The 24,063-nt window shown below is 37.6% G+C and overlaps 1 protein-coding gene across 1 annotated transcript in view; it reads right to left on the bottom strand.

Annotated features, from left to right (window-relative positions):
* Positions 1 to 24,063, bottom strand: part of NUP98 (nucleoporin 98 and 96 precursor) — a 121,852-nt gene that overhangs the window by 45,895 nt on the left and 51,894 nt on the right. The window contains 6 exon segments of the mRNA XM_045071330.1: positions 16 to 129; positions 2,365 to 2,663; positions 4,270 to 4,386; positions 11,161 to 11,348; positions 14,539 to 14,672; positions 23,058 to 23,198. Coding sequence (XP_044927265.1) covers positions 16 to 129; positions 2,365 to 2,663; positions 4,270 to 4,386; positions 11,161 to 11,348; positions 14,539 to 14,672; positions 23,058 to 23,198 — 993 coding nt within the window.

Here is a 24,063-nt window from a genome sequence, read left to right as displayed (position 1 = left end):
TAAGCTCACACTCACCTTTACGACCAATAGTGAAATCAGAGACAATACACTCTCCCTTTTCATTGGTTATTTTAGCAAGGTCATCCATAGATGGAATAGTATAGTAACCAACCTTAGTGAGAACAATGCCTATGAAAAAAGAAAGAGAAAATATAATATTAATTGTAATTGTCCTTATGTAGAGAAATTTTCGTAATATTTATTTTACTTTTTCCTTTTTAAGAAGAGTAACTTTTTAAAAAAGACTTTATTTATTTATTTATTTGACAAAGAGAGAGATAGCAAGAGAGGGAAACCAAGCAAGGGGATTGTGTGAGGGGAGAAGCAGGCTTCCTCCTGAGCAGGGAGCCTGATATGGGACTCAATCCCAGGGCCCTGCGATCATGGTCATGATCCAACATGAGCCAACATTTAATGGCTGAGCAACCCAGGTGCCCCTTAAAAAAATAATTCTTAAAATAATCTGAAATAATCCATAATTCAATTATTAAATAAAGAGAAAATATACAGGACTAAAGCATTTTTCCAAACTATTTCTTCTTAAGATTTTATTTATTTATTTGAAGAGAGACCACATGAGCAAGGTGGAAGGGGGAAGAGGGAGAGGGAACAGACGACTCCCTCCTGAGCAGGGAGCCAGACATGGGGCCTGATCCCAGGACCCTGAGATCATGACCTGAGCCAAAGGAAGACGCTTAACCAAATGAGCCATCCAAGGGCCCACCAAACTGGTTTTCTGAAAAACACTATTCCTAGGAGAAACTTGTGCTTTTTTAGAAAAAGGTTCCTAGTCAAACTAAGTTTGGGAACCACAAACATGATAGTAAGTTATAGGCTCTGAGAACTTACAAAATAATTAAGTCTAACAATCAAGTCTTAATCTAGTGTTTTCCATACTTACTTAATCACAGAACCTTTTCATATGGTCCCCATTAACATACTGCACTATGAAAGGCATTCCATAAAATGAGTTCTGAGAAAGGCTTACTTAATCCATTTTTCTTCTATTCTATGCAAAACCCAACATGGAAAAAACCTGCCTTGATTCAATGGTAGAGGCAGAACTACAACTCTAAACTCAATACTTTTTTTAAAAAGATTTATTTATTTGAGAGAGAGAGTGAGCGAGTGCGTGTGCACCCACATGTGCACATATCTGCGAGGTGGAGCGGGGACAGGCAAAGGTGGAGACAAAATCCCAAGCAGGAGCAATTGGGTGGCTCAGTTGGTTGGGCCCCTGCCTTCGGCTCAGGTAATGATCCCAGAGTCCTGGGATCGAGTCCCACATGGGGCTCCGAGCTCCACGGGGAGGCTGCTTCTCCCTCTGACCTTCATTCTCATGCTCTCTCTCTCTGATGAATACATAAAATCTTTAAAAAAAAAAAAAAAAAAAATCCCAAGCAGACTTCCCTGCTGAGTGCAGAGCCTGACATAGGGCTCCATTCCATCCCATGACCCTGAGATCATGACCTGATTCAAAATCAGAGGTTGGACAATTAACCGAATAAGTTATCCAGGTGCCCCAGGAAAGGAATTTTAAATTGGAAGGTAACAAAGTCAGTGAGAAAAATAAGAAAAAAAAAAAAAATTTAGAGTAGAGTGGGCATTTGAAAAAAACAGATGTAGTATCAGAATAATTTCATGTAGATACACACAAATATAAACTTGGATTCTTAATGTGAAAATATACACCTGTTTCCTCAGGGCACCAAGTGACCAGAAAATATATATGAAGGCAAGAATATAATCAGATACAGAAAAATTTCACAAACACTTAAAGAGTAACTATAAAACAATTTGAATGTTCACTAACAGAGGATAGATAAACCAAGTGTGGCATATATATAATAACTGAGTATCACTCAGCAATAAAAAAGAATGAACTGTTGATATATCATGGATGAAATAAAAAATAAAGAGCTAAAAAGAGTACCGAAAGTATGATTCCAGAGGAGAAGCCTGCTTCTCCTCTCCCTGTTGCTCTGCCTACTTGTGCTCTCTCCTTCTTTTGCTGTCAAATAGATAGATAGTATCTTTAAAAAAAACCTAGTAAACAATCTATCTGAGTTTATAAAGCTAGGGAATGTATAAGGATAGTCTCTGGCTATAAAATTTGGGATCTCTAAACTATGCAGGATAATTAATAACATGAATTTTAACTACTCCAAAGGTAAAAGAAGTATGTGAATTAAGAACCAAACAAAACCAAGTGAAAGTGTTTAAATGTCAACACTTATAAAATGTAATAAAAACATTTAATTAAAAGATAAGGTAGCTGACTTCCACTAAATTGAAAACCTGAGTGAAGTTAAGAGGTCTCAAATGACTGGTAAAAGATTACCCATGCAGCAATCTGAATCTGACCTGCCGGATGCATATGGTAAGTATTATTTTCTATTTCTTCTCGGTCATCCTGCAGTGACTCCTCATGAAAAGAGGTCTCTTCACTGCTTCCTTCCAACCCATTTCGCAAGGCAGCACGCATGTTTAATGCAACAATAGTATCATCCACACTGCCACTACTGTTGTGTTTATTTCCAGCAGTCTCCGGGGTTTGTGGAATGGGTTTGGCAATAGGATTAGTATAAAAACGTGACACAAGAGAATCATCATCTCCATCCTGCTGATGGTTCTCATCAACAGGTTTGCTCAGGAAACTGAATCTGAAAAGAAGAAACAAATGTTATCTAAAGAGCTACCTTTATAACAATGACAATAGCCAACCGTCACTGAAACTTTACAGAGTAATTCTCATATTAAAAAGTTATTTAGACTGACAGAGAAAAAGAAAATAACTTGCCCAAACTCAAAAAAACTCTGAGAGCTAGAATTGGGATTTTAACACAGGAAATATGGCTGCAAATTACATCATCTATTTTCATGATCAGATTACAACTTAGCTATTTTCATGAATGAATGAACCTGAGCATCCCAATTTTTTAAAATAGATTTTATTTATTTGAGAGACAGAGATCATAAGTAGGCAGAGAGGCAGGCAGCGAGAGAGAGAGAAAGAGAGAGAGAGAGAGAGACAGAGAGGAGGAAGCAGGCTCCCCGCTGAGCAGAGAGCCCGATGCGGGGCTCGATCCCAGGACCCTGAGACCATGACCCGAGCTGAAGGTAGAGGCTTATTAACCCACTGAGCCACCCAGGCACCTCTCAGCATCCCAATTTTTAGTCAAAAAGAAAGAAAGAAAGAAAAAGAGTGGTGCCTCAGTGGCTCAGTCAGTTAAACGTCTGCCTTTGGATCAGGTGACGATTCTAGGGTCTTGGGATCAAGCCGTGCGTTGGGCTCCCTGCTCATGGGGAGTCTGCTTCTGCTTCTCCCTCTGCCTGCTGCTCTGCCTACTTGTGCTCTTTCTCTATCAAATAAATAAATAAAATCTTTAAAAAAAAGAAAAAAGAAAAAGGCACTCTACTACATAAGGTCAAGAAGAGCAGTGAATTTCAAACAAAAAACTAAAAAGTTTAGATTTTAATCTAAGCAAGGTATTAGAAAATGCTTCATTAATGAAAAATCAAATAAGAATTTTATCCAAAGAAAAAGAAAGAAACAAACAAAACACAGGAGTACAAGGATGTATATACAATTTTTCACTGAAGCATCGTTTTGAATACAAAGAATACCAAAATAATCTAAATTGTCCTCCAATGGGGAACTAATTATCAAATATTCACAAAGATGGCTATCAGAGTCATTTAAAAAGTGGAGGCAGATACATTCATATTGATACAGAAAGACATTTATAATAAAATAAGTGGAAATAAGAGGCTATAAAATATTATATCATTCATGCCTAGTCTCTACAATGTACCTATATAAATAAATTTCTAAACTGTAATATATATCAAACTATTAAGTATTATTGTGTATACTTCTATTTCCTCCTTTATACACTTATATACTTATTTTTATTTTTTGGTGTGGTTACAATGACTATGTGTCATTACCACAAATAAGACATCCCTTATTTTAAGGGCGGGGGGCGTCAGGGGTGTCAAATATATGAGAACCCTGTCCAAAATGACACATGAATATCAAAATAATTACATAAATTGAATCAGAAGATCTCCTATAATTTTAAGATCTAAAATACCCAAAAAGCAAAAATATGACTTTATTTCCAGGTGCTCACATGCTATAATAATATGCCACATTCACCAATCTTCATAAATTTTCATAGAATGAATAAATTCCAAGCTCAGAATCTCTTCAAAATGAGAACAGGGTGCTCTATTAGAAATAACCCAAAACAAAATTCAGTTTACCTCTCCCCATTTTCTGGATAATCAGATGGTGAAGCTAGATCTTCCGAGTCACGATTAACAGGAGAGAAGAGATTGCTATTGTTAAGGTTCTTCAAAACCAACTTCTTAATGCTCTTCCTATAAAGAGACCAAAAGAAAAAAAAAAAAAAAAGAACTCAGGCACACATAATTACATAACTAACATTATCTTAAAAACTAGTCAAAAAGAGCATTCTTGTTCAGCTCTTACATATCTAAAAATGACCTAACAAGTTTAATTCACAATGTTTAATACATAACCAGAATATAAGATCTCAAATATATTACATTCTGGTGTTTGGAAGAGTAAGTGAAGCACTTAAAACAAAGTGGGAAATCTCAAAAACAGTCCTCCTCCTCTGAATCCTCAGCATTCTACCCAGACACTTAGTTAACCCATCATACTATATCTTATATTTCAATTACTTCTCTAAATATCTTCTCTTTAAATATTTTCTTCCTTTCTTGACAGTCAGGATTCATGACTGTCTCCTCAGAGAACTTGGAGTGCTGCCTTGAAGACAATAGGAAAGAGACATTTGCTGATTGAGTAAGATTCCTTTTTAAGGATGACAAGAAACAGGAGCAAAAAAACCCTGACATCCAGTGATGCAAACAGTCACAAATATCTTCAAACTTCACAGGTATGTATAGCAGGTTTACTTAAGGCAAGAACCTCTATCTTATATATGCTTCAAATAGAAGAACCGTAGAGGGGATCTTATCTTATTCAATCTCCACTTAAAAACTCCTTGGATTAATTAATGTGCTCTATTCCCTCTTTAAAAAAACAAACTACAGGGGCACCTGGGTGGCAAAGTCACTTAAGGGTTTGCCTTCAGCTCAGGTTATGATCCCAGGATCCTGGGATCCAGTCCTGCATCCAGCTTCTTGCTCAGCAGGGAGCCTGCTTCTCCCTGTCTCTCTGCCCCTTCCCCCAGCTCATGCTCTCTCTCTCTCTCTCTGTCAAAAAAAAAATAAACAAAACCTAAAAAGAAAAAGAAATCTCTGAAAGTCAGTATTAGCATCTTTGAGCTCTAATTATTGGCATAAACAATTTAAAAAATGTAATAACATAAAATAACTTTTAAAAAGACACAAAAATGAACAAGGTATTTCTTCAAAGAGATAAATAGCCAATATGCAAAAGGTAAGATATTCAATATCATAAAGGAAATGTAAATTGTAAGCATGAAATACCACTTCACACCCACTAGGATGGCTATTATAAACAAAACAGAAAATACTAAGTGCTGACAAGAAAATGGAGAACATGGAAACATGCACTGCTCTTAGGAATGCAAAATAGTGGAGCTGTTATAGGAAACAGTTGAGAGCTCCCCAAAAGGTTAAATACAGAATTAACATATGAGCGAACAATTCCAATTCTATTTTTTTAAAAGATTTTATTTATTTATTTGTCAGAGAGAGAGCGAGAGAGTGAGAGCGAGCAAGCACAGGCAGACAGAGTGGCAGGCAGAGTCAGAGGGAGAAGCAGGCTCCCTGCCCAGCAAGGAGCCCGATGTGGGACTCGATCCCACGACGCTGGGATCATGACCTGAACCAAAGGCAGCTGCTTAACCAACTGAGCCATCCAGGCGTCCCCCAATTCCAGTTCTAGATATATACTCAAAATACCTGAAAATAGGCAAACAGATACTTGTATACCAAGGTTCATAATAGCACTATTTACATAGCTAAAAGGTGAAAACAACGCAAATGTCCAACAACAGGTGAATGGACAAACCAAATGTAGTTTTGGTTTGCCCAAACAATGGAATATTATACTGTCTTAAAAAGAAATGAAGTTTTGGGGCACCTGGGTGGCTCAATGCATTAGGCCTCTGCCTTTGGCTCAGGTCATGATCTCAGAATTCTGGGATCAAGCCCTCCATCGGCTCTCTGTTCAGCAGGGAGCCTGCTTCCCTCTCTCTCTGCCTGCCTCTCTGCCTACTTGTGACCTCTCTGCCAAACAAATAATTGGAAATAAAATCTTTAAAAAAAAAAAAAGAAAAAAAAAACCAAGTTTTGTTTCTGGGTTTTTTCTTTTTTAACATTTTATTTATTTATTTGATAAGAAATGTGTTCATTTTTTATGATATAGAATTTAAGGAAATAAACCAACCAAAATATACAAACTTAACAAAAAAAGGGAAAAAGTCAGTATGAATATAGAGGACGTAAATGATTAGCAAGTTCGGTCTAATTCATGATCACCATACCCAACAACTATAAAACACATATTCTTTTCAAGCGCACATGGATTATTTATGACAACTAGCCATATACTGGAGCATTAAAGCAACCCACAAATTCCAAAGACTCAAAATTACCTAGAACACCTTTTTTCACATAAACTAGAACTTATTTACAAAATGATCACTTAAAAATCTCTGTGTTAGATGGGGTGCCTGGGTGGCTCAGTGGGTTAAAGCCTCTGCTAGCTCAGGTCATGATCCCAGGATCCTGGGATCAAGCCCCACATCTGGCTCTCTGCTCAGCAGGGAGCCTACTTCCTCATCTCTCTCTACCTGCCTCTCTGCCTACTTGTGATCTCTGTCAAATAAATAAATAAAATCTTAAAAAAAAAAAAAATCTCTGTGTTAGGAATTTACACTCTTCCATAACCCAAGGCTCAATGTCCCCAGCCATGAAAAAAAAAAAAATTTATTAGCATATATAATCATTGTCTGAATGGTAAAAATATTCCATGTCAAAACTTAGGGAATACAAATACAGCTGAACTGAAGGAAAATTTATCTTTATTTTTTTAAATTTTTATTTATTTTTTTAAAAAGATTTTATGTATTTATTTGACAGAGAGAGACACAGCAAGAGAGGGAACAGAAGCAGGGGGAGCAGGAGAAGGAGAAGCAGGCTTCCCGCAGAGCAGGGAGCCTGATGTGGGGTTCGATCCCAGGACTCTGAGATCATGACCTGAGCTAGCTGAAGGCAGATACTTAACAACTGAGCCACCCAGGAGCCCCGAAAATTTATATCTTCAAATGCATATATTTGGAAAGAAGGAAAGCTGAAAGCTGAAAATCAAAGAACTACACATCCACTTAGAAAAAGGACAGTAAATTAAACACCAAAAAAAGGGGAGTGGGAAAGGCAGGCACTGAAGATATAAAATGAAATTAAATAAAAAAGAAGAAAAAAGAAAAAAAAACCCTTGTCAGAAACAAAAATGGGAATAACTCCACAGTCTACTGAAATGAAAAAGACAGTAAGGATACTTTTTAACAACTTTATTCCAATAAATTCAAAATTCTGGTTAGTTCAACAATGTAAGAATAATACTTGCCAAAAGTTAACACAAGAAATAAAAAGTTTAAGGGGCGCCTCTGCCTTAGGCTCAGGTCATGATTCCAGGGTCCTGGGATTGAGCCCCGCATGGAGCTCTCTGTTCAGCAGGGAGCCTGCTTCCTCTCTCCCTCTCTGCCTGCCTCTGTCTACTTGTGATCTCTGTCAAATAAATAATCTTAATAAATAAATAAATAAATAAATAAATAAATAAGCTTAATAGCCCTATAACTTTTATATATATTAATAATTAAGAAAAAATCAAAACCAAGAACAAGCCTTATTACAAATATGACTTCAGAACCACATATCTTCACTGGTACCCTACATTTATTGAAAAAAAAAAACAAAAAAACAAAAAACCCAAAAAACCAAAAAGGTCTATCTTACATGAATTATTCCAGAAAATAGAGAAAGTACTCCCCAATTTATTTTTAAGGTCAGCATAAATTTTACCAAAACTAGGTAAGAAAGGAAAAGTCAGGTCAATCTAAGTGATGAACAAAATGGCAAAAAATCCTGGACAAAAGTTTACACAGTGAATCCTAACAAGCAAGTAAGTTATCAAACACTATCAGAGCCTGTGTGGAAAGAACTTAGGAGCAACTTAAAAGGGCCTCCACACCAGCCAGAGATGGGACAACTTGGCAGTCATAAAAAAACAGCAGCTCCAATGGACGTAAGCCCTGGAACAAGGGTTGGGGGTCAAATAAATAAATAAAATCTTTTTTTTTCCTTAAGATTTTATTTATTTATTTATTTATTTATTTGACAGACAGATCACAAGAAGGCAGAAAGGCAGGTGGGGCAGGGGAGGAAGCAGGCTCCCTGCTGAGGAGAGAGCCCAATGAGGGGCTTGATCCCAGGACCCTGGGATCATGACCTGAGCTGAAGGTAGAGGCTTTAACCCACTGAGCCACCCAGGTGCCCCAATAAATAAAATCTTTAAAAACAAAACAAAACAAAACAAAAAACCACAGGCATATTTAAAACAAGAAACATAGTAAAATATTCCCTTTGCCTTACAGTCCTTCATTTATTTAAAGATTTTATTTATTTGAGAGAGAGAGAGAGTGAGCATGAGAGGGGAGTGGTCAGAGGGAGAAGCAGACTCCCCCCCAAGCAGGGAGCCCTATGTGGGACTGGATCCTGGGACTCCAGGATGATGACCTGACATGAAGGCAGTTATTTATCCAAATGAGCCACCCAGGCACCCCTCCCTCTTCAGTTTAAATAACACATCCTCAGAATAGCTTTTCTTCATCATTCTCCCCATTAGTCTCCCTACAGTAGCAATCTCTACTACTCCTTTCTGTCACTTGTCTCACTTGTGATTACTGTCAACATCTCTCTCCTCTCACAGACTGTGAATTCAGCGATGGGAGGAATGTGTCTCGTTCGTAGCTGCATTCCCAATGCCTACCAAACTTGGCACTTAGTAGTTACTTGATAAATGTTTGTTGAATGAAGGAATGAACAGATGAATTAAAGAATATTTTCCAAATTTACCATTCAGAATAAGTAAAATTATTGGCTTGCTCTATTGTAACTTTCTTTTGACTAGTATGAAAAGGTAAAAGACATGACAGCAATGAAGTTCTCACACTATCAATCTACCATATTCATCTTTAAGAGCAAACACAGTAATGTTCTAGAGGTGGCCATACTTATAAAGTCCTTCATGAATCCTTTACCCTCTGTGGTATTATATGGCAACTGTTTACAGAGTTACACAGTGATAGCCCAAGGCTTGGTTAGGAAGTGAACAGGGGCATATGCCATTTCCTTTAGATAGATAAATCTAGAGTAAATTCTAGATTCTAACAACTCAGTCATGGAAATGTGACAGCATAAACTGAAAAGACCTTCACAATCTCTATCTCCCCTTATCCCTTGGCTTAGATGATCCCCATCTCTTATAGGGAGGGAGCTGAGATTCTGAACTGAGATTCTATACTATTATTTAGCTTCTTTTATGCCTCCTAAGATGCATTTCTTTTCTTCACAAGATTTATTTTTAAGTAATCTCTGCACCCAATGTGGGGCAAACATACCTATGTATGTAGAGCTTATGTTCATGAGGGAAAAACAGACCAAAAATACAAATATTAAAAAAAAATTATATATGAGAAGGTATGAGAAAAAAAGAAAAGAAAGATGATTAGAATGTGAGGAATACTGACAAAAGAAAAGATGGATACAATTTTAAATAGACTGGTCAGAGTAGTCTTCGTTGAGAGGGTATGTGAGCAAACAAATATATATGTAAGCATACAGGGTTAACTATATGCATTTATGCAGAGAAAAATATGTGCCCAACTGTTTACAGTGGTTAACATTTGGAGATGCAGTTTCAGAGCATCAGAGTTTCATTTCTGGGTTATTTTTAACTATATGCATTTATGTGGCACATTATTTTTCTTCATTTTTTCCCTGCGGTACATATCAACATGCTAGGAAATATTTGCTCTAATGCATAATTTAAATGTAATTTAAATATTTACCAGCAACTCTTCTACATACTTTATGTACTTTTTCCTGTGTAATAATTATTGGTTCAATATCTGTATGTATGGGAATATAAAAATATGTAGATATAGGGGCACCTGGGTGGCTCAGTGGGTTAAGCCTCTGACTTTGACTCAGGTCATCATCTCGGAGTCTTGGGATAGAGCCCCACATCAGGCTCTCTGCTCAGCAGGGAGCCTGCTCTCTCTGCCTACCTACTTGTGTTCTCTCTCTCTCAGTCAAATAAATAAATAAAATCTTAAAATTTTTTTTTTTTTTAAGATTTTATTTATTTATTTGACAGAGAGAGATCACAAGTAGGCAGAGAGACAGGCAGAGAGAGAGAGAGGAGGAAGCAGGCTTCCTGCTGAGCAGAGAGCCTGATGCGGGACTCAATCCCAGGACCCTGAGATCATGACCTGAGCCGAAGGCAGCGGCTTAACCCACTGAGCCACCCAGGCGCCCCAAAATCTTAAAAAATTTTTAAAAAATGTAGATATATTCCTTTTAATTGGTTTGGCCAATGTAAGTTTTAAGAAAAAAGTATCTTCTGCTTAAAACAAAATTACGTGAAGACCAAAATCTCAAAATAAAACAAAAAACCTTCATACATAAAACTAGTACTATATTAATAAAAATATTTTTATGTTAACAGTGGTCATCCCTGAGAATGATTATGCTACTTTTATTATTTCTGATATTCTCTATTTTTCAAATAAAAACAGGAGCGCCCGGGTGGCTCAGCTGGTTAAATGTATGACTCTTGGTTTTACCTCAGGTCATTATCTCATGGGTCATGGGACAGAGCCCCAGGTCAAGCCACCCCCCCCCCCAGGGTTTGGGCTCTGTGCTAAGTAGAACTTGCTTGAAGACTCTCTCCCCCTGCCCCTTCCCCTACTCAAGTGTGCCCATGCTCTCTCTCTCTCTAACATAAACAGATAAATCTTTAAACAAATAAAAACCTAAACTTTTAACATTTGTACTGCCTTCAGGAAAGTAATTATATATCTTGTACTTAAATTAATATTTACATTTAATTTATGTTGAAAATAAACTCACTTGGGCATGAATGCTCCATTGGCTAATGATGGCTCATCGTCATCTAACCCATCAAAGAGATGTGATTTGGCTGTGCCTGTTGTTTGTAAAGCCTTTGGTCGAACTCTGGTGGCAGGGCGGGGTGTTAGTTTATAATGAGTAGGTGTAGTGAGAGCCTTCTGGGCTGCTGGATTTGTTGGTTTCAATCTCTGAAAAACAAAAGCAAGTAAAGCTCCGGTTTAACTCAAATGTATTATTTGGCCTTAAAAATTCTTAGGAACAGAGTTCAAATACCTCTGACATTTACCCAGCTAGATACCTCTGTTTATTTTTCAACTAAACCAAAATTCTTAAGCTTCAAAGTAAAATGACATGCACCCATGAATTAATATTCAATTTCTGTGCAATCCAAATCACTCTGGGGAAAAAAATAGTATTAGCTCACATTTATTCAAGCATTTAGTAAACGCTGATAGTTGCCATGAGTCAAACACTAAGTACTGGCAATAAAAATAATGAAATCATTTTCCCTGATTTCTGAGGAAATTACAAGTTTGTAGAAGAGACATATAACTAAAATAAGACTTCAGGTTGATTTTGATGGCACCTTTATTATGTTTCTACAACATCTGCAGGATGTTATATATTTGTTTTCCTTAACATTATACATGGGATTATATAACCACTTGAAACAACAATGTCTAACATAATAAAACCTTGTCACAGTTTATGTTTCTCTTTACAGTACAGACTGTTTACACTTCAGCAACAATGAATCTTCCTAGATCTTTTTTGTGATCTCTCACAATTGTGTGCCACTGCTTAGGATGTCTTGACCTACATTTACCAACTTCTCCATATATACTCAAAAAAAGTTAAATGTTACCTCTTTTGCAAAGCCTTATTAAACTCACCCAAAAATCTACACTCTTCCTTAACATGATATTCACCACTACAACATATACTATTAAGGGAGAGTTTAGTATATCTACTAAGTTGTGCAAGAATCACCAGTAAGTCCAGAACATTCCCCTCACTCCAACAAGAAATGCTGTGCCTCCCAATTCCACCCCTTACCCTAGGCAAACATGAATCCCCTTTGTCTCAATAAATTTGCCTAGTCTAGACATTTTATATAAACGGAATCATGTGGCCTCTTGTGTCAGGTTTCTTTCACATAGCATGTTTTCAAGGTTCTTCCATGTTATACAGAACACGTTATCAGTATTTCATTCCTTTTTATGACTGAAAGATATTTCATCTTGTGTGTGTGTACACATACATATACATACAAAAAGTAATTCTGTTAAAAAAAAAAAAAAAGATGGCACCTGGGTGGCTCAGTGGATTAAAGCCTCTGCCTGCAGTATACACACACACACACAAACATATTTCATTCCTTTTCATAACTGAAAGATATTTCATCGTGTGTATGTACACACATATATATACATACACACACACACACATAACATTTTTGTTTATCCATTCATCAGCTGACAGGCTATTTTACTACTGTATTTATTATACTGAGCTTGAGAAAATTTAAACACATTAACAGATCCAATCTTTCTCATTAAGTAAATTTTAAGCAAGCTCTTAGAAGATGTTCTTGCTTTCGTTTTGTATCTTCAGCAGTAAACACAGTGACTAGCACATACTTAGGTCTGTAATTATGCTGCACAAATAACAAATAATTTTCTTGTCTTTTCTTTTTAAAAGTAGGCTCCACGTCCAGCACAGAGCCCAGGGCAGGGCTTGAACTCGTGATCCTAGGGTGAGATCAAAAGTCAGACACTTAGAGTGTCTGGGTGGCTAGTGGTTTAAGCCTCTGCCTTTGGCTCAGGTCATGATCCCAGGGTCCTGGGATCAAGCCCCACATCCGTCTCTCTGCTCAACAGGGAGCCTGCTTCCTCCTCTTTCTCTGCCTACTTGTGATCTCTGTCTGTCAAATAAATAAAATCTTAAAAAAAAAAAAAAAAGACACTTAACTGACGTCCCACAAATAATTTTCATCTAAGCAAAACTTAGATTTATACAGCAGGGTTAAAAAGTACCTTAGGGGTGCCTGGGTGGCTCAGTGGGTTAAAGCCTCTACCTTCGACTCAGGTCATGATCCCAGGGTCCTGGGATAGAGCCCCGGTATCGGGCTCGATCCCAGGGTCCTGGGATAGAGCCCTGTATCGGGCTTCTCTGCTCAACGGGGAGCCTATTTCTCCCTCTCTTTCTGCCTGCCTCTCTGCCTACTTGTGATCTCTGTCTGTCAAATAAATAAATAAAATCTTAAAAAAAAAATTCCTATCTTACTTCTCTTTATAACTAGTTATAAGGTAATTCAAGAACCAGCTAAGCAAGAAGGGAGATGACATAAAAAACTGAATAAGACTGACTTATTATAAGCCAGGCATGCATTATCTCATTTAATGCTCAACATTAGACAGTACTGCTATTCCCATTTTACAGATGAAGAAACACATTTGGAGGCAAAAAGATACCCTCAAGGGGCACCTGGGTGGCTCAGTGGGTTGAGGCGTCTGCCTTCAGCTCAGGTCATGATTCCGGGGTCCTGGAATCGAGCCCCACATCGGGCTCTCTGCTCAGTAGGGAGCTTGCTTCCTCCTCTCTCTGTCTGCCTCTCTGCCTACTTGTGATCCCTATCTGTCAAATAAATAAAATAAAATCTTAAAACAAAACAAAACAAAAAGATACCCTCAAGGCCTCAGATTGTACATAGTAACACAAGGATTAAACAGACCAAAGCCTACTTTTAATCCACACCACAGCTAGAAGATCATCTCAAAGCATAAAAAATTAAGACAAAGTTAACTGTAGAAACCAGAAGAAAAGATATTGCTATGCCACTTAAGAACATCTTGATTTTAGGAAAATCAGCCTCTCTGAGCCTTGGTTTGCTCAACTATAAAATGAGAATAATAATTCATGCCTTGGGTGCCTGGGTGGCTCAGTGGTTTAAAGCCTTTGCCTTCAGCTCAGGTCATGATCCCAGAGTCCTGGGATTGAGCCCACATTGGGCTTTCTGCTTAGCAGGAAGTCTGCTCCCCACCCCCCCATCTGCCTCTCTGCCTACTTGTGATCTCTGTCTGTCAAATAAATAAATAAAATCTTTAAAAATAATAATAATACATGCCTTATTTCAGGTATTGAAAAGTCTCAGCCCTTACCTCCAGTCCAGTGTTCATTTCACTGTTTCAGTCATGCTGCCTTCCAGATACAGCAAACATAATGTATCTCCTGACTCAGTGAAAATCATAGATAATGTATCTTTAAAACTTACTTACACCTTGCTTTGTTTAGGTTCTCTATGTAAGAAATTATATTCTGCACATTTAGTTTCTCTTGATCTGAGAATAAACTTCACAAAAGCATCCTTAAATTTACCTCTTCTTTCTTCTTAGGGTCTGACATGGGATTCCGGAAGAGAGGAGAGTCTCCAAAAGGTGAGTACGTTAAACTATTGATGTGCTGTTGGAGAACAGCTTGCTGGGCAGCAGAAGCATTGGGATCGGTCAGAGCTTTTTGAAAAAAAAAAAGAAAAGAGAAGGCAAGATGTCAGTCTAGGGATCCAATGCAGTTATAGCAAGAGAACACAGAATCCCTTTGGAGAGGTCTTCAAAATGATCAGACTCACTCAATGGCATTACTGGTGGAGTGCAGAGGAGCAAACTGTGAAGAAAATTAGAAGTCAAACTAATGGGTAAAAGATTCTAAGAGGCATTTCATAAGAGACAACACACACAAAATTTTACTTAGATGTTCACTATCACTAATAATCAATGAAACAAAATTTAAAACAACCTTGAAGAAATATTTTATATCTACCTCATTATCAGTGCCACAGCTATATAAAAAGAATTATAGTCTTCGCTTCTAGAAACATCATAAATTGGTTTACTCTGTCTTAAAGAAACAAAAAGCCCGGGACGCCTGGGTGGCTCAGTTGGTTAAGCAGCTGCCTTCGGCTCAGGTCATGATCCCAGCGTCCTGGGATCGAGTCCCACATCGGGCTCCTAGCTCAGCGGGGAGCCTGCTTCTCCCTCTGCCTGTGCCTGCCATTCTGTCTGCCTGTGCTCGCTCTCTCCCCCCCCCTCTCTCTGATAAATAAATAAAATTAAAAAAAAAAAAAAAAAAAAAAAAAAACAAAAAGACCATACACAAACAAATACTATTTTTGTATTTTTTTTAACCTACTCATTTCAATCATGGAAATTTAACCCAAGGGTTTAATTGAACTAGAAACAAAGAAATGTTTGTAAATATTCAATAAATATTATCTGTAATTGTTACGACTTGGAAACAATCTATATCCAACATTAACAGTTGTAAAAATCAAGCTACATCAACATGATGGGTTAAATAGTTATGCAAAATAATGACAATGTGTTTTACAGTAGAAATAAGGAAGTATCTTTGGTTTAATGTGGGAAGTAAAAATTCCAGAATAAAAAATATTAAGTACACTAAGACTCTCAAGTAAGAAAGGGGCAAATAAAAAATGGAAATGGCCGTTAAGTTTATTATTTACATTTAACAATCATATTACATTCAAGTAAAAATTGAAAGAAAAAATATCACCCCAATTAGTCTAATTTTCTTTTAAAGTGTGAAAACATGTAATTATTCACAGAGAATTTAGGGAATAGACAAGGAATGATGATCTATAATCACACAGTAAAAAACAAACAAGAAAACCCCTGCAACTATTTGGGTTATACCCTGATTGATGAAGAAACACCAAATTATTTCCAAAAATACTGATTAAAAAAAATTAAATCATACCTAAGTAACTTTAGAGATAAAAATGCTTTCTTCCTTTATAAGTGTTTAAAATATGGCTAATGCCAAAATACAGTAAGATAATTTACACTGAAGGAGTCCCACAAACAAAACATTTGGAAAAAACCATACAGTGGCAACAAAAACAACAAACACTGAACAGCTAAAGCTAAATTAGTGAAAAAGGGGTAAATCCACCTTAGTCAAATTAAGCTTTCTTAAAATCAGCTGTATTAATTAAATACTAAAATACTGTATGCTAATATGTAAGGAGAGAGTACAAGTTTGCTCAAGACTGTGAAACCCAGGGGTGCCTGGGTGGCTCAGTGGATTGGGCCGCTGCCTTCGGCTCAGGTCATGATCTCGGGGTCCTGGGATCGAGTCCCACATCGGGCTCTCTGCTCAGCGGGGAGCCTGCTTCCCTCTATCTCTCTCTCTGCCTGCTTCTCCGTCTGCTTGTGATCTCTCTCTGTCAAATAAATAAATAAAATCTTAAAAAAAAAAAAAAAAAAAAAAAAGACTGTGAAACCCAGAGCAACTGGGTGGCTCAGTCAGTTAGTTAAGCGTCTGCCTTTTGCTCAGGTCAGGATCCCAGACTCCAGGGATGGAGTCCTGCATCTGGCTCCCAGCTCCTCGGGGAGTCTGCTTCTCCCTCTGATCTCCTCCTCTCTCATGCTTTCTCTCTCTCTCTCTCCCTCTCCCAGATGGATAAATAAAATCTTAAAAAAAAAACCAAAAAAACCAAAAACTATGTAACCCAGAAGAGATGTCATTTTAAAGAGCATATAGCAAATCATCATGTATTCTGAAAGTTCTGAAATCCAATTTAAGTATCAGTGAGAAAAATATATAAAAAAGTAGCTTTGGTACAAAGTGCCACACAGTAACAGCATAATGTTATTATATGGACTATTCAAGGAGACTCAAGAAAACCTGCATGCTTTTATAAGAATTCTAATATTCACTAGTGAGTCTGTTACTTGGCAAGCAATTATCCATCAAAAATAACACTGACCTGTACCACCTGATCCCACCATTAACAAGTATAATAGGTCACCCTATCTGGGCTTACTCAAGAGAGTAAGAACTCCTTTTACAAATCCAAACGTAATCAGAAAAGTGTGTGAACAGGATGTTCTTATTTTTCTATGTTTAAATATAAAATGTTCTCTAAGTTAACTGTATTACTTAAAATATAGATAAAAGAGCTGATATGTTAGCAAAAAGCACAAGCACTAGTTGTTTTATTTATGTTTTATGTTTGTGTTATATTCAATTCTGGTCACAATAATTTGAAAATATACTGAAAAGCCACATCATGACCAAATGATTAAAGGGGACGAGAAAAAGTATAAAAAATAAAGTCTGAGAATAGAAAAACCTGATGATATTTTATCTGGAAAAAAGACAATAAGGTTATTGCAAACAAACTCTAACAGACCAGTTTGCTTAGCTTAGGAGGTAAAAGTAGAATCACTGAATGGTAATTCTACGGAGTCATATTTTGGTTTCTAAACAACCTAATTACCTAAATAAAACAATGGATGAGATTGACTTGGAAAACTGTAACTGAGGAACTCCCACAGTTAAGGCAGAATTCACATTAGCTCTAAAGCACCTTCCAACAAACATCCTATGATGCAAAGATATACATTCCTTTTCTTTGGTTTCTACTATTAACAGAGAAAGACAATTATCATATGATCTCACTGATACAAGGAATTTGAGAAACAAGACAGAGCATCATGGGGGAGGGAAAAATGAAACAAGACAAAACCAGAGGGAGACAAACCATAAGAGAATCTTAATCTCAGGAAACAAACTAAGGGTTGCTAGAGAGGTTAGAGGTGGGAGGGATGAGGGGGCTGGGTGATGGGACATTGGAGAGGGTCTATGTCAAGGTTGACTGCTGTGAACTGTGTAAGACTGATGAATCATAGACCTGTACCCCTGAAACAAGTAATACATTATATTCTAAAAGGCAATACAGCTACTTTTACATGTGTGGTAACAGTACCATACGTAACTGTAATATCAAATGCTCATATCAAGAACTTTTAATTGACTTTAGGAAAAGACGAATTATCAAAAATCATTCAGGGGGTGCCTGGCTAGCTCAGTCAGAAGTTCATGCTACGCCTAATCTTGGGGTTGTACGTTCAAGCCCCAAAGCTGGGTGTAGAATTTACTTAAATAAATAAAACTTTAGAAAAAAATTTTAAAGACCAGTGGGGTGCCTGGGTGGCTTAGTCAGTTAAACGTCTGCCTTCAGGTCAGGTCATGATCGCAGGGTCGTAGGACTGAGCCCCACATGGGGCTCCCTGCTCAGTGGGGAGCCTGCTTCTCTCCCTCTCACTCCTTCTGCTTGTGCTTTCTCTCTTTCTAATAAATAAATAAAATCTTGGGTTGCCTGGGTGGCTCAGTAGGTTGGGCCTCTGCCTTCAGCTCAGCCCCACATTGGGCTCTCTGCTCAGCCTGCTTCCCTCTCCCTCTCTGGCTGTCTCTCTGCCTACTTGTGCTCTCAATCTCTCTCTCTGTCAAATAAATAAGTAAAATCTTAAAAATAAATAAATTAAAAAAAAAAAAAGAAAGAAAGAACGAACACTGGGTGCTTGGGTGGCTCAGTACATTAAGTGTCTACCTTCGGGGGCGCCTGGGTGGCTCAGGGGGTTGAAGCCTCTGCCTTTGGCTTGGGTTGTGGTCCCAGGGTCCTGGGATCGAGCCCCGCATCGGGCTCTCTGCTCAGTGGGGAGCCTGCTTCCCTCCCTCTCTCTCTGCCTACTTGTGTGATCTCTGTCAAAAAAATAAATAAAATCTTAAAAAAAAGAAAAAGTATCTGCCTTCAGCTCACGTCACAATCCCAGTGTTCTGGGATGGAGTCCCACATCGGGCTCCCTGCTCCATGGGGGAACCTGCTTCTTTCTCCCTCTGCCTCTCTCTCTCTCATGAGTAAATATATTTTTAAAAATCTTTAAAAACCCAAACTATTCAAAACACTACCAACTAAAAATGGCAGGTTACAATATTTACGGTACATCCTTCTATTGAAAACAACTAAAACTAAGGAATATAAAATAAGTGAAAATATCTTTTAACAATAAAGTTGATTCTAATGTTCACACAAATCAATTAGACTTCTAATTCACCTCAACACCAAAGATCTAAGTAAAATCTGTTGTTTTTTTTTTAAAGATGATTTTACTTATTTGAGTGGGGGCAGAAAGAGAGTACATGTGCATGCACAAACAGTAAGAAAGTACAGAAGGAGAGGGAGAAGCAGGCTCCCCACACAGCAAGAAGCCCGATACAGGGCTCAATCCCAGAATGCGAGGATCATGACCTAAGCCCAAGGCAGATGCTTAACCAACTGAGCTGCCCAGGTGCCCTTAGTAAAATCTACATTTAAAACAAAAAATATATATATCTATAACCCACAGTGACAAAGAATGGGACATCACAAATGAACAGAAGAGAAAATATAACAAATTTCTAGGGGAAAGAAGTGGACAAAGCAGGATAGAGCAAAGTATAGCTGAGAGTACATTCAAAGGGTCTAAGAGCCCAAGGTGGAGCGTATCTGCCCTGTAGAAACCCAGAAAGATTAGGGATTCAATGACACCAAGTTCCATGAAGTGAGACTGAAAGCAGGAGAGATGAACCAATGCAAAGTACATACACAAAACACCCATACCTTCATCCTCTTAATCTCTGATCCTCAACAGATAAGCCAAACATCAGAGAGTGTGCTTCTGATGAAACCAAGTTAACATATGGAAAGAACAAGGGCAACTAGTTTCAGTACTTGCATCATCCCAGAGCTAAGAATGTGGCATTCTAACAACGTGGATAATAGTTGGTTCCTGAATTACCTACCTTAAAGTGAAACTTACTGGTAAACTAGCTCTACTCATATACATACATTGCCAGTAAGCTTTTTATTATTTTATTCTTGAATATGAATGGTAAAGATCACAGAGCATTAAAGAGAAGGACCAAAGCAAAAATAATCCTGAAGATTTAAGGCACAGAAAAGTCCTAAAAAATTTTTTTAATGCCAGTTAACAAAGTTTCAAGAAAAATTGCATCTAAGAACTGGATGCTTGAGAAAGGGAACTTTCAGAAATGAGAAAGAATTCTTTTAAGTTAAAAATAAGAATTCAAAAGGATGATTTACAAGACATTCAGAAACCTCCTGAAAAATACAAAGTTTAAAAATCAAGCATTAAGACAGAAATGGTGCACATGAGTGGCTCAGCTGGTTAAGTGCCTGACTCTTGACCTTGGCTCAGGTCATGATCTCAGGGCTGTGAAATCAAGCCTCAAGTCAGGCTCCGGGCTGGGCATAGAGCCTGCTTAAGAATCTCCCTGACATGGGAGGGTATGTGATATAGTGAGTGCTATGAAGTGTGTAAGCCTGACGATTCACAGACCTGTACCCCTGGAGCAAATAATACATGGTATGTTAATAAAAATAATAATTTTTAAAATTTTATTAAAAAAAGAATCTGACAAAGCATAAGAGACTCTTTTTTTAAATTAACATATCATGTATTATTAGCCCCAGGTTTGTGAACTATCAGGCTTACACATTCCACAGCACTCACCATAGCACATACCCTCTCCAATGTCCACAACCCAACCACCCTCTCCATACCCACCACCTCCCCCACGGCAACCCTCAGTTTGTTTTGTGAGATTAAAAGTCTCTTATGGTTTGTCTCCCTCCTGATCCGATCTTGTTTCATTTTTTCCTTCCCTACCCCCCAAACCCCCCCCTTTGCCTCTCAAATTCCTCGTATCAGGGAGATCAATATGATAATTGTCTTTCTCTGATTGACTTATTTCACTCAGCATAATACCCTCTGGTTCCAGCCACGTCGTTACAAATGGCAAGATTTCATTTCTTTTGATGGCTCACAGTATTCCAATGTGTATATATACCACCTCTTCTTTATCCATTCATATGTTGATGGACATCTAGGATCTTTCCATGCTTTGGCTATTGTGGACACTGGTTCTATAAACATTTGGGTGCACTTGCCCCTTCGGGTAACGGTAAATACCCAGTAGTACGATTGCTGGATCGTAGGGTAGCTCTATTTTCAACTTTTTGAGGAACCTCCATGCTGTTTTCCAGAATGGCTGCACCACTTTGGAATTCCCACCAACAGTGTAGGAGGGTTCCCCTTTCTCTGCATCCTCTCCAACATCTGTCGTTTCCTGACTTGTTAATTTTAGCCATTCTCACTGGTGTGAGAGGTGGATCTCATTGTCATTTTGATTTGTATTTCCCTGATGCCAAGTGATGTGGAGCAAGTTTTCATGTGTCTGTTGGCCATAAGAGACTCTTAATCTCGGGAAACAGAACAGGGTTGCTGGAGTGGAGGGGTGTGGGAGGGATGGGGTGGCTGGGTGATGAACTTTGGGGAGGGTATGTACTACGGTGAGAGCAAAGAATTGCGTAAGACTGATGAATCACAGACCTATAGCCCTGAAACAAATTGTATGTTAATTTAAAAAAAAAAGAAAAAAGAATCTCTCTCTCTCGCCCCTCCCCCCACTCTAAAAAAATAATAAATCTTAAAAAAAAAAAGACAGGGTATAAGCAATTCAGTGAAATTTCAGGACAAAGCGAAAATCCTAAATGCTTGTGGGGGTAGTAGCTGAACAAGTCTCAAGAATCAGAAAGGCATCAGACTTCTCATCATATAATGGTTAATGCAAGCAGTATAGTCCAAGTTCTGGGATAAATTTTCACACTAGAATTCCCTAACATTAAGGCATGAGGAACAAAAAAAGGTATTTTCAGACCTATAAGTGATCAAAGTTTACCCTTCATATACACTTTACTTAAAAACACATTCCCGACAATTCAGGAAATAAATAAAACAGAAAAACCTACACCTAGGACAGAGCAGTTCCTACTAAGTAGACTTGAAGGGAATACTGGAAGCAATGATGAAGGCCTACGGAATAATCAAGAGTTCACACTGCTGCAGGAGGCAATGATGTATCCAAAGTAAAAGAATTCTGACACCATTCTTAAGAATTGGAACCAATTTAGGAAGGTAATAAGAACCGGTAATCCAAGGGGGAAAAAGAATTACAAATTCCAGAAGAACGAAAAAGCTGTATAAAAAAAGTGTTTATGTGGCTGGGCAGCAATATTTTCACAGTTGTGATAATATGCTGTGTTCACATTTACAACTTTTAAACTATTCTTTTATCAGAGAAAAGATGAAGGTAATAATTATAGGACAGAATACATTATCATTGTTATCAATATGAAAATATAAAGATGGCAAAAGAAGAAATGAGGAAAAAAAAGAAGGGTAAGAAAGGGCACTAATACCCTTACTTATCAAAGGTACTCAAGAAATACTCTCTCAGTTGACAGAATAAGTAGAAGTATGTAGGGACATGACTTAAATTTGCAAAAGGCTTATTCAAATGTGGTACACAGATCATGACAGCATGGGAGATGAACTTCATCGTACATCTTTCTCTTGCTCTCTCTCATTCACTCAATTTATGCCAGGTGATAACGGTTTTTGTTTTTTTAATCTCCAAAGAACAAATTTCTTTTAAAAAAGACATTTAAGCTAAAAAGTTAATTTTAAGTTAAAAATAATAACGACAGAGGTAGGAGGCAGAGAGGGCAAAAACTAGAAAAGGGTATTCAAATAAATGAAGTATAAAAGACACTCCAGTAGAGAAAACTAAACTAAGGTATTTAGTAACACAGCTCTATTAGGAGAAGTGAATAAAGAACACAGGTAGGTGGTAAGTGAGCTCTATTTCTCATCTCTCATTAACAAGTTAAATTTACTTAAGACTTAATAAAGCACAATACAGCAACATAAGCAAATCATTTAGAGATATGAACTTAACTATAAACCAGAAACAAAGTGGCAGTAACAAAGCACTCTCTTTAGGGGACCAGGCCTGGGAGTGGGGAAGCAGAAAAGGCCAGGATCCATTGCAAGCCCTTCTGCATCACATGACTATTAAGTGATATGTGTCTTTGGTAGGGGTGGGATGGACTGGGAGGAAAATCAGGTTACCAAGTCAAGTTTTAGCAAGAAATAAATGGAGTAAAGCCTTCTAAAGTGACTGACACTTACCTACTGGGGCCTGGGGGGCTCCAAAGCCCAAAGTGGCTGTCGTAGTATTAAATCCAGGGGCCCCAAAGGCTCCTGTACCAAGAGGCCCTCCGATCTTAGGTTGGTTGTTCCCAAACAAAGATGCCTGTCCAGCACCAAGAGCTATGGAGACAAGAGGAAAGAAAAAGTGCCACAGGAGATCCTTTCAATGTTATGCCAGAGGTCAGTTACTTAAAAATATAATACATTTGGAAACTTCATAATGACCACTCATTTCAATAAGAGGTAATACAGTAAATGCTAGTTATTGCCAGGCACTGTGCTGAGTACATTATATACATCAGAGGCAAAATATTTAACCTCTCTGTGCTTCAGTTTCCTCAACTATAACATGAGATAGTAATACATAGCTATTTATCCTAAGGCGAAAATGAATAAACACATATTAAGCATTTAAAAGAGAACTGGTAGATACTAATACTCATTAAATATTAGCTAGTATCTCAATTAATCTTCATAAGCCCGAAGTAGGAAAATCCACATTTAACAGATGAGAAAACTGAGGAGTTAGTAATCAACTCAATGTTATAAATGTAATAAATGGTGAAAACGAGGTTCAAACCTTGGTGCATCTGCCAATACAATTAGGGCTCTTAAATTGCTACATTACAGTAATACAGAGTTTGAAAGAATTAAAAAAAATAATCAAGTCTCCTTAAATTCCAGTATTTGTAAATCAAAAAATGAAGCTGAACCAATCACAATGTCATCTTTTTTACTAACATACAGGCTAAACTATAGAAAACCAAACCTAATACATCTTCTTTGAACAGTAAGCAAGAAAAGTAATACTTTCAAATATGCCATATCATGAAAACTACTTTATACCAAGATAAACGTTTTGTTTTCTAAAAAACTAAACAGGGGCACCTGGTTGGCTTAGTTGGAAGAGCATGCAATTCTTGATCTTGGGGTTGTGAGTTAGAGCCTCACTTGGAATACAGAGATTAAGTAAGTAAGTAAGAAA

This window comes from Mustela putorius, unplaced genomic scaffold (assembly GCF_011764305.1).
Source record: "Mustela putorius furo isolate JIRA1106 unplaced genomic scaffold, ASM1176430v1.1 tig00003987_pilon_pilon_pilon, whole genome shotgun sequence".
NCBI lineage: Eukaryota > Metazoa > Chordata > Mammalia > Carnivora > Mustelidae > Mustela > Mustela putorius.
The sequence above is the reverse complement of the archived record's forward strand: the minus strand, read 5'-3'. Positions and strand labels throughout refer to the sequence as shown.